The sequence below is a fragment of the Cydia splendana genome, chromosome 13 (assembly GCF_910591565.1).
Source record: "Cydia splendana chromosome 13, ilCydSple1.2, whole genome shotgun sequence".
Classification (NCBI taxonomy): domain Eukaryota; kingdom Metazoa; phylum Arthropoda; class Insecta; order Lepidoptera; family Tortricidae; genus Cydia; species Cydia splendana.
Genome location: NC_085972.1, coordinates 7,464,578 through 7,476,756, shown reverse-complemented (window position 1 = coordinate 7,476,756; position 12,179 = coordinate 7,464,578). Strand labels below are relative to the sequence as shown.

Here is a 12,179-nt window from a genome sequence, read left to right as displayed (position 1 = left end):
ATATTGGTTTGGTAAGGCCGGTATGCTTAGTGAATAATAGGCCAGTCGTAAGAATCACGCAATCACAATAAAATGAAAGATAACCGTTATGGCTTGTTATTAGACACGTAATTTGGTAATGTCTTCCTGTCTTAAATCCGAATTGTATTAAATTGACTAAAGTTTTTTTTCTAATTTCTATCCAAAATACTTGACGTATTTCCAAAAATCTCGAAAATATTATGAACATTCAATATAAAGACTTCTATGTTATATTGCAAAATCGTTGATAATTATTAAATGTCTTTTTTCCAATAACATTAATTTAAGTACTAACACTCCGCGTCACAAACAACATAAATTTAACTCGATTAAATTTAATCACACTGACAATAGGTAAATTACTAACTCAACTCTAATAATAACTTCCTTTGATCCCCGTTCGTAAACTCCAAAGTTTCTTCGGAAGCAGTATGTCAGCCGGAAACATAATTTTCCCTCCAGATGACAGTAATACAAAGTTTTTCCATAATATAGCATAAATATATGACCGTTATCTGAGATCTACCTATGTACCTATGTAGGTGACGATGTCGTCAGCTGTAAAACTGTTAAAAATAGTATAACAAATGTATCAAAATATCGTGATTCTCGTTATTACATTTACCCAGTGAACGCATATATTATTTACCATATTCATTTTAATTACACACACGTTTTACAAATCTACTATATTGAAATCAACAGTAGGTGTAAATACATACGCAAATATTGAATTTTCAAACGTCCAACTCTGCGAATTTATGTCATAATAACAAACAAAATAAGGCTCAATTTCAAAAAGCAAATATCGGTGAAGCCCCAAAGGGTTTCGAGTAAATTCAGTTCAGTTGCCCGCAAATTAATCAATTTAGCATTCTGCATTATGAAAATGAAACTTTAGCTTATTGTTGAAACTAGTGAAAATGGCCAGGATTAATTAAAATGTAGGTGAACCAAAAATTTGAGGTAAACCGGCGTAAATGAGCTCTCCTATAACGGATAGTTGTTACCACAGAGAGCACAGATTATATAATAGTAGTGTCCGACCGAAACATGTTTTTTTGCCGAAACCGAAACCGAAACCGAATGTTCGGCTTTGGCTCTAGTTTCGGCCGAAACCGAAACCGAAACCGAAACTTTTGTAGACTTGTTAAAATCGTTGAAAAAATGTCATAAAACCGCTTTTACACAAATATGATGGGGCTGTCAACACCCAATGTCCTTGAAATTGATGTTACTTAAGCAGTTAATAAGTTTAAACGGCAACAAAATTATGCAAGCTGATGTTGTTAAATTGTTGGGGGTCTATATTGACGCACAACTTAACTGGAAGCACGAAATGCAGGCACTGAGCAATACAATTAGTTCCTCTTGTTATGCCTTACGCTGTCTGCGAGATTCTATAAATACCGCACAACTAAAAATGGTATATCACGCTCTTATAGAAGCAAAGCTTCGTTATAGCATCAAATTATGGGGCAACAGCTATAACTATAATGTAAATGCTGCCTTTATATTACAAAAAAGGGCAATCAGAACGATTGTACGCATACCACAAATGGCTTCTTGCAGAGACCATTTCATCAAACTCAGAATCCTTACCGCACCGTGTCTTTACATACTTGTACTTTTAACGGACTTAGTAAAACACCTACACAAGTATGAGAGCACGACCGAGAGAGAAAGCAGGCTGTCTACTAGGCGAAAAGACATAAAAAATTCTGTAGTCCCGAGGCTTAACGTTATGAAGCACGCCACAAGTTATCAGGCCGTTTTTCTCTACAATAAATTACCAACTGAATTTAAAACAATTATAAACAGTAAAATTTTCAATGCAAGACTCAAGAATCATCTATTAAAAAAGTCGTACTATTGTATAACTGACTTTATAGCCGATAGCTGTTAATAGTAGTTTGTTATATATATATATGTCTTTTAATTGATTTATGTTTTAATGTGACTGTATTTTTCTATGACGATACCAAAGTGATGATATTATTTTTTGCTCATATCTTAGTTAGTCAATTTTAAATTATTATTATATTTATTTTTATTTACATTTTATTCCTTGACATTATACAATTTTAATTAAAACAATTACAATTTGAATTTTAATATATACTTATACTTTCATTAATATCACCAGCTTGGGATCACTAAATTGAGCTTTAATTTCGTGTAATTTAATTTAATGTAGTGTTAATTATTAATTTTAAGCTTATGTTCAACACAATATTTTATTGTTATGAATAAATAAAGAAAGAAAGAAAGAAAGTCTTTTAAGAAAATTACTAGAGCTAGACCAAGATAATTCTGCAACGATTTTGATAACACACGCAGTACGCAGTGCAAGTGTTATTTTAAACGTCAAAACTTCTATGAAATTATGACGTATAAATAACATTTGCACTAGTTGCACTGCGTAGGTATGCTATCAAAATCATTGCAAAATTTTCTTGGTCTAACTCTATTCATTCACCAGTCAAGCTAACATGTAACAGGGTCAACCAAATTTTTTTTGCGAAATTTATGCGAAATTTTTTGTTAACAATATTGCAAGGCCGGGTACCGATCTTCACCTGGGCCTAAACGTCCGAAGTGCCCCAGTGAGGCGAACTTTCATGCGAAATCAAAGCCTTGCTTCAAGCTTCAGAATAAGTAGTTGAGCACAGACTCCAACCAATGTCCATTGTATTAAAAAGCGAGACCGCAGGCCGAGCATGGCGCAGCGAGGCCAAAGGCTAAGCTGAAATAGAGGATATGTGGAACACAAACCAATGGCAAATTGAGGTAAAAGTAAAAAGTGAGGTCGAGCATTCGTATGAAAAACTGTACTGGGGACACTTTTAAGGGTTTTTTCTTCGTTTTAATCAATAGTCAACTGTTCAGCCTCGCAAAATATTAACTATTGAGATAATCAACTTTGCGGCACTAGGGGTCATCCATTAATTACGTCACACGAATTTCTAGGTTTTTTGACCCACTTGGTCACATTTGGCAAACCCCTCCCCCCTGGTGTGACGTCACATTTCTTCAACGAAATCGGCAAATATTTATTTAATATTTTATCAAAATATTTTTGACAAAGGAAATATTAGTAATTTTATAACCCAAATGAAGTTAAAGTGACGTCACAAAGTTTGTGACTCCCCCCTCCCCCTTGTCACAATATGTCACATTTTCTTGACCCCTCCCTCCCCCTAAACATGTGATGTAATTAATGGATGACCCCCTAGTTGAGCGTAGCCTTTAGCCTCGCTTAAAATTTGCCATTAGTGGTAGATAGAAAAATGACTGAATAAGTGAGTGAATAAGAGCGAAAAAGACATCGTTCGACTCGGGCCGAGCTGATACTCGACCAACGCCTGATGATTGAAATTAAAAACGCAAACTTATTTCCCTGTACTGAACAACAGAACATGCTGAATGCAGAATGAACTGTAGGGGGCCCCGAACCTTGCACTGCCTGGGGGCCCCGACATGCTTAATCCGGCCCTGCTTAAAATCACCATTAAACGGTTCTAATGTCTTTATTTTTTTGACTTACGGCAAAAATTCCGGGATTACGCGAAGAAGATGATGAGTTTTCATATTATTCTCTTGCCCAGGGCCCAGTAACATGCGACAGTGCTATCTCATTCACTCCGATACCATTAGACAGTGTGCGCGTTATATGTATTGACATTAGGTATTGACAGCCTCTTAAGAATGCGTCGACCGTCCAGTGGCGCCCTCATTAGTGGAATTGTGTTTTATAATAAACCAATTAATTTCTGTACCTATACATGAATCAGTATATGTAGGTATTAATATTGTTGTACTACTTATTCCGCAACTTTTGGTCGTTGTCCGAAGTACCTACCATTTCGGAAGTTTCGGCCCGGCCGAAAGGTTCGGCCGTTTTTTGGCCGAAACCGAAACTACAGCCGAAACATGATTTTTTGGCCGAAACTGGCCGAAACCGAAACCGAAACCGAACCTTCGGTCGGACACTATATAATAGTTCATACCCATGAGGCCAATTCGAACGTACATTTTTATATAATTATGTAAATTATATGTCATTTTGTCGTCTTTCTTGCGTGCATTTCGTTCGTAACCGTCCGTACATGTACAGGCGCAAGCGAGAGGCACGGGCAAATTATAACGTAGGTACACTGAGATTAGAATGATATTGGTATCATAATTGTTATTTTTCACCACACCAACTGGTAAAGGTTCTCTTGATTGTTCAAAAACTGATAGCAAAGTTGCATTTTATTCACATGTGAGGCAAAGTAATGAAATGCAAATTTTGAGTTGTTCTTATATTTGCTGGTAGAATTGACTTATAAATGATGGTTTTGAATGATAAATATTTAATAACATTCAGTTGGATTTGGTTCCGTTTGATATTTTCTTCACAGTTAATATTTTCTTCGGGTTGGTGTGGTGAAAAATTTTGTGTTTCACTCGGGGGCATATTTTGTTTAACCCTCGTGTTTTGAAACCCTTGCAACGCTCAAGATTCCATTTTTCGAACTTCTCGCTACCCTCGTGGTTCAATTTTGGAATCTTTCACTTGCTCTGGTATCAATATTAGCATGAGCGGTTAAACAACTTTGCCCTCTTGCAAAACAAATAACTGTAGTTATCGTGCGTCTCGCCCGCGCCAATAGTATGTACATGTACGGACAAGTACGTGAAAAATGCACGTTATTTGAATGACATCACTTAAATGTCAGTCTGATATCAGTATAAATTCGATTCACCTCTTTATTTTGATATCAAAATGTAAGTTTGAATGAAATGAAATTAATAATAAAATGGAGCTTAAAATGAATACCGATAAATACCGATGTACCTCTATAATATATGTACTTTGATGTTATAATTTAATTACTCAATGGTACCAAATAATATAGAAACCTATTTTAATAGAATATCACTAGTTAACAAGACCGAAAAGGACAAAAATATTGCAGGTACAGTCAAGTGTAAAAATATGGGTGCACATATCTTCTCAAAAATATGTACCATAGTTCTTAATTCGCTGACATAAGAACTACCTCTATAATGGGACATATATTTTTGAGTATGATGTGTGCACCCATATTTTTACACTTTTGACTGTACTTATTTTTTATGTATATGTATTTTATTGTTAACGGATATCATCAACAATCGAAACTATTTACATTTGAATAGGATTCGACATTTTGTTCATTAATTAGAAGCTTTCCCAAACGTTACACCGCAAACGCATCACGCAATGCAATGTGTCATTAGTCCAAAATTGCAATGCGTGGTCTGCATCCAAATGATCATTAAACTGGTTTGGCATTTGATTTGTTGAACATTTTAAATATTTTATTTGTTTTAATTATTTGTTGAATATTTTAGTAAAATTTTAAAATTTTATTACTTTAGTTAGTTTTAGTTTTATATTCCTGTTCTTGATTATATTGTTTAAATAAATAGAATTTATTTCCCATTATTTTATATATAGTATGTCAAAGGACTGTCTAATTTCAAACATAGATAGAGAGAATCATACTATCTTTGTCTTACACTAGTACTAGCACCCAAAAGAAAAGGATGGGTATAGTTTTGTTTGTTCCTATTTACTGACAAATTGGTTTGACCAGCAATAGGTACCTACTTCTAAGTAATTTGGAAACATCCTATCTTTAGGATAATCAAATAGGATGAAATAAGGTCTATTGTCAAGTAGACAGAAGATGTGGGTTGACACTTGACACAAACTAAATATCTATAGACGTATCGCCAGGCTCCAATTTCACCACGGTGACAGGTGCGACAATTGTAAAACATCACTGTTGCTGACGTCACATGCATCCACGGGCTACGGTTACCGCTTACCATCGGGCGGGCCGTATTCCTGTTTGCCACCATCATTGTTTTATTTAAAAAAACTTTATTATATCGAAAAAAACAGATATTTCTCTTGCTAAGTTTATGACAATTGTCACAAGAAACACTACAATTGTCACGAAATTCCGACATATAACTCATTACCTGTCAAGAATTACCTACAATTCTTCTAAATCTTGACAATTGTCAGAAACTTCGCAAAAGAAATATCTGTTTTTTTCCGATATAATAAAGTTTTTTTTAATAAAACAATGATGGTGGCAAACAGGAATACGGCCCGCCCGATGGTAAGTGGTAACCGTAGCCCATGGATGCCTGTGACGTCAGCAACAGTGATTTTACAATTGTCGCACCTGTCACCGTGGTGAAATTGGGGCCAGGAGGGTTGAGGTGAATGATTACATACACAGCTACACAAAGTACTGTAAGCTACACTGATAAATCTAGCATATTATTATTTTCTTTCAATTCTTTCTAGCAGAGATTTGTATAAAACTGGAAAACCTAATTATGAACAAACTTTTTTGAATAACTGACAACATTTATTATTTTTGAACGCTACTTTTTATTGTCTGAGCCAAAAGAATGCGAATGATAAAAATATTTAGTTCGTAGAGTGACTAATACTTAAAAAATGTAAACAAAACATATTTCATAAACTAATTGTGTTTGTTGTAAAATTGTAAAATGACAGATACTTACCAAAAGTTAATGCGTCTATAGTGGCCACTCGATTCCTCTGGCGTGGCCAGCGTCGGACCACCATCCTCCATCGTGCCGTCACCTTGCCATCGTTGCGAAGCGTCAGCCTCCGCGATCTCACTAAATCACACATTTCAAAAACTCTGACACCAGATATAGTGCATAATTGATTTCCATCGTATTTTCTCGGAAACGTTCGTATTTGTCATGCTACTTCACACAACCTCAGTACTTTTTGTACCGAGACTGACTGAAATAGCAAGACACGTTCGTACGTCTCCGGGAAAATACGATGGAAAAGAATTATCTGTAAATGCACATGACTTTCGGCCTGATTCGAACTTTTAAGATGCGTCAAAAATTTGCTAAAGATCGGATATGTCAGTGTCAAAAGTGACATTTCTTCAACAAAAAACGGCACTTTTGACACTGTCAGATCAGCATCATATCGGAAACAGATTGATTAACTAAAACCAGTGGGGGACACTCCTCCTTTCGGGCTTTCTCGGCTCCGTTCGGCTCAGCATTGCTTCGAACAATTATTAGGGTTGACACAACATGACGTTCCTTTGCGTGCACGACCACAGATAAAATAATTACTTGAATTTTGATAACCCTAAATAGCCGAAGGGCATAGTGCCATACAGTATGATTCGTCCCTGAATCGCTGTCAAACTTCGGTTTTGTACGAAGTGTATTTAATATTTATTCTGTGCTAAAACTCGAAGTGGGGGAGACCGAGGTGAGTTTTGACAGAGGAGAGTTGTGACATTGTCGATTTTTCGGAATCTAATGACTGTTAGCGAGCTCGCAAGAGTGTGCGTTTGTTAGCTCGTAACTTGAACTAACAAACGCGCTCTATTGCGACCTTGTTTTTAGTTAATAGATTCCAAAAAATCAACGATGTCACAACTCTCCTCTGTCACAACTCACTTCGGTCTCCCTGCCTTATAGGTACAATACCTGTTTTTATAGGAATGCTTCTGAACTGTAAGCAGCAAGGCTCTTCATGAGTAGGGACTATTGCTATTGTCTTGCCGAAGCACTCGCAAACTCTCGTCAACGGTGCAGGCAAAGTCACTGTTGTAGGTAATAGTTATGATTACTGGACAACATTATCAAGGAGTAAATATTTGAAATCGATCATTTATTTATTACTGTCGTATTTTGATTAGGCAGTATATCGCGTACAAATTTTTACAAACTTTTATTTTCTTATTTATTTAACACGCACCGCATATTTAACAACGCACGCGTGCTTTTTGTTAATTCGGAGTGCGAGCGAATGATGCCGGAAGAAAATATCCAACATTGTGGAATCGTTTCACTAACGAATTCATTCTGCTTTTTAGGTTCAATTTGTGTTCAGGCGTATCACTTTGAGTGAAAGATGCGAAATGAAACATCATAACCTCCTCTTTTTTTGAAGTCGGTTAAAAATGAACACATAATTAATCGTCAGCGTACTTTAGCCTCAAAGGTGACAAGTGGCTGAAATGATGATGGCGACTTTTGTCATAGCACGTGGGTGGCAAACGGGTGGTAAGCGGTCAAACTGGCCTATTGATGCCAGCAACTCAGGGATGTTACATGCACATTGCCGACCCTTAAAAATCTGTACTCTCATTTAGTCTCTGTAGTTTGTCGGAAAAATCTCTGCAAAGTTTGACATAAAATAAAATAAAGAAAAGCCTTTATTTCTAGTCTTTGAAAAAATGTTTTAGTAGGTAGGTACATCAATTATATAATCTTAGCTAGTTATTTTAATATTACATTGCATGGTTTCTATGTCAAAATTATGATTATGTATCAAAAAAAACTTACATTTTATTTAGGTATTTACAATTATATAGTTAGTCTCTTTTTATCGTGACGGACCAGAACCCCTCATCGGGTGAAGTTTGACATAAGGGCCTAATATTGCCTTAGCACAATTTTACTTCTCTCGTGTCGAGGTTCCTCTAAAAACTCTAAACAGTGGATGCCCAGAAAGCAGCGGTGCTGATAGCCCTGACCGTCGCGTCCCTCAGGTCAGATACCATACCATACCTCGACACGAGAGAAGAAGAAGAAGTACAATTTTACGCCCTGAGACAATAGTTATAGGTCATGTGTACATAGTTTCCTCTTTCATCCGATAAATACGTTTTATCTCTACAATGTGATATATAAATATGTACATTTATGTACGTATACGTACGTGGAATAAAGTAATTAAGTGAGATTAGAATACAATTGTTAACCAGATTCCTTCCTACTAATAATAAATACACTAAAGTTTCTTACCTATTTCTGGAGAACCCGGTTTGGACAACGGCCGTCGAAGAGGTTTTACCGGTGGAATATACTTCAACTCAAATTTACATTCGCATATATTTTCTGCAACGAAAGAGTTATAGTTATATTAAATAGATTAGTAATTAAAGTGACGCCCCGGCGTAACATGTAAGCTCTTCAATTAAAATTAGAATAATACCATACTACCTACGAACGCGAACAACTCAGTTTGAAAAAAAAACAGACCTATCTAAATTATTTTGCGACCTAAATTGACAAGTAAACGAGTGGTCCCTTTCGGTCAGTTGCATTTTTAGGGTTCCGTACCCAAAGGGTAAAAACGGGACCCTATTACTAAGACTCCACTATAGCTCCGTGATAGCTAGACAGTTGAAATTTTCACAGATGATGTATTTCTGTTGCCGCTATAACAACAAATACTAAAAACGGAACCCTCGGTGGGCGAGTCCGTCTCGCACTTGTCCGAGTTTTTTATTCACCTTAGGCGGTTCACACAATGATCCCGCGATTTGCCGCAGACAGCGGGGCGCCACATTTCAATAGACCTGTCATATGAACAGTCTGGGCTGGCGGCAAGGCGTCGTGCCTACATACCAATGAGTGAGTACCAGTGAGTGAGTGAGTGGGGGTCCTTTTTTCGTCCGTTCCTTTTATACTCTCTTATGTTACCAACCATGATGCGACGTAAATAAATGTAGTCTATTATATTCTATTCTATTCAATGGGCCACGGAGTCGAACACGGAGCCTATGATATTTTATATGTAGATAAGCCATACACTAACATATCAAGCGAAAAAAATGATGCCAACCAATGCTGCCAACGACACGGCAGCATTAGTTACAATTTGTTTACAACTTCATACGCAAATGCGTAAAAGAGACGGCACAATTAAAAGAATACCTAACCAAAAAAGAGACGGCTAGTGTTTGTCACTTGCGCGTGAATTTGGTAAATCAGTGATACCACCATAACACGACGGCAAACAGTGAATAAGGCGCGAAGCGTAAAACTTATTAAGAAAAAAAATATCAAAGACTAAGATGTTTGACAGAAGGTGCAAATCATTTTAATGCAGTTGTATGTAGTAATGTACTCGCTACCGAAGTAAAAAGTTTTCATATTTAGTTATGTAAATAAAAGATATTATATTATACTCTTTATTCATAATTTTTCTTATACTATAGAAACATTTTGACAAAAAGCAAACTCAATAACAACAAAATCCTTTATTTTACTAACAATTTTATGTTATTAATAATTGTTACTGTGTGAGAAAATGAAATGCCTGACAATAAATACTAATTTTGTAGTAATCTTTGTATAAACAGCAATATACCTATTTACTTAATTGACGCGACCCGGACAATAATATGGCAGTAAAAAACTTCAATATTAAAATTGAAATTTAAGTATATTTCTTTTATTTGTACGACAAGCACCAAACAACGAATGCAACTTACCATGACGCGTCTGCTATGATAATCTATGTACGCAGTTGGTGCGTCCTTGTCATTCTCGCTGATGAGAACATAAACTTATCTCGTTCTGTCAGCCGGCGAAAATGGCGGCTGGGTTTATTTAATTCAAGATTAAACCGAAGAAAAACGGGTTATTTCAGCTTTTACTTACCAATGATATGTGACGCCGTCAATTTTTTTGCGCTTCCGCGGATAATTTGAGCATTTCAACATAACGCAGGTCAGCATTTTGTTGCTTAATACACGTTATTTGTGGAAAAGCATTAACCGGTGTACACCTTCGCGCTTGCGTCAGGCAGACTGAGACAAACTCGTACACATGACACGAGGTGAGTGCTTCAATTTTGGAACGTGTATAACACATCTACATATAAAATATCATAGCACGGAGCTTCAATTTAAAAGTTGCGACCCCGGGCTCCTTTGAAATGCAACCGGAAAAACACTAAAAGGAGGAAGCAGTCCTGCCAGAAAATGCGTCTTCAGTGTGATGTATCGTACATGTTTTACTTAAATACGTAAGTACATAATAAGCAGTTGCACATTAAATTTACTTAAATTTGTTGCTCTGCTAACCGTGTAGATTTCAGTGTCAGTGTGCGAATCATAAATTTTACTTACACAAAGCTCGTTTATATTGCACAACATCTTACGAGTAAGAGTAATAAATAAGAAGTCGTATAAAAGAACAGCACTTAAGTAAAGAAATCACAAGTGAAATAAGAACTTCTGTATTAGCAAATAAACCACGTCTTTGTTACGTAGCTATTGAAAGGTGAAATTAAAAGTGTAGGTCCGTAACATTTTACAAAATGATACCTAAGATCACCAGAATAATACCCCGTAATCACCTAGGCCAATTCTTGTGTTTTAGAATTTTCATTTTGACAAAAGTTTAAAGCTCGGTACTTGCAAGGCTTAAGTTATGTTTGACAAGTTCGTTAAGTGCTTTCAGATAATGACCGTTATCTAACGTTGAGAAAACGCAAAAAGTGGATAGGTATTCAAGACGGTAAACCGTTAATAAAGACACCTATTATTAAAAAGAAAACACATCTGCCGTAGCATTTATTTGATGACACATTTAATTAACTGAGAGTTAGTGTTCAAAATAATAAACAAAACTTTGATATTAGAAGAATTAACAGCAAATGTAAGATCACTTTCTGCTGCTGCCTGTACATCATTCAACGAAAGATTTTTTTTATTATTATTTAATTCAAGTTTTATTTAAATGGTTTCTGGCTTTTTCTTTTAATATGGGCACAAAATAATTTTCTACAATGCTTTACATCATACCTTAAAATAATTAAACCAGTTTTAATTATTCTAAGCGCCACGTGCACCATCCCTCTAACCCGGGGTTAACCGGTTAACCCGTTAACCCAGTGTCACATTGTACTGGTAACCATTTTAACTCCAGGTTTAACCGGTTAACCCCGCGTTAGTGAATGGTGTAAGCGACTAAAAGCTTTTATTTGAATTCGTTACGACGGTACTTACGTATAATTTATTTAGTAAAATAAATGAACTGTATGGGACGTTTTTACAACACTCTTGCCATTACGAAATAAAATGTTGATGGGGGATTTTAAATACCGCCGTAGCTTATTGGGTCAAACAGATCACTGTGTTATGTCTTTCCTGTAGACATACACAAGAGTTAAGGGCTATAAAGGTTAATTTTCTTATTTAACCCTTATCCACGTGAAAAGGTCCTCCTTTTATTTAGAGAACTGTGATAAAATCATTGCTTACATGCCCACAAGCTGTTAACTATTGCCCACAGGAGAGAAAAATGTG

At 36.0% G+C, this 12,179-nt stretch overlaps 1 protein-coding gene and 1 long non-coding RNA gene across 2 annotated transcripts in view; one reads left to right on the top strand and one right to left on the bottom strand.

Annotated features, from left to right (window-relative positions):
- LOC134796436 (uncharacterized) overlaps nt 1–12,179 on the top strand; it is a 266,691-nt gene that overhangs the window by 155,818 nt on the left and 98,694 nt on the right. The window lies entirely within an intron of this gene.
- LOC134796336 (uncharacterized) overlaps nt 1–12,179 on the bottom strand; it is a 127,812-nt gene that overhangs the window by 35,213 nt on the left and 80,420 nt on the right. Inside the window, exons 20-22 of the mRNA XM_063768476.1 lie at nt 8,884–8,976; nt 7,561–7,677; nt 6,598–6,717 (exon numbers count right to left, since the gene is read on the bottom strand). Coding sequence (XP_063624546.1) covers nt 6,598–6,717; nt 7,561–7,677; nt 8,884–8,976 — 330 coding nt within the window. The remainder of the gene's footprint in view (nt 1–6,597; nt 6,718–7,560; nt 7,678–8,883; nt 8,977–12,179) is intronic.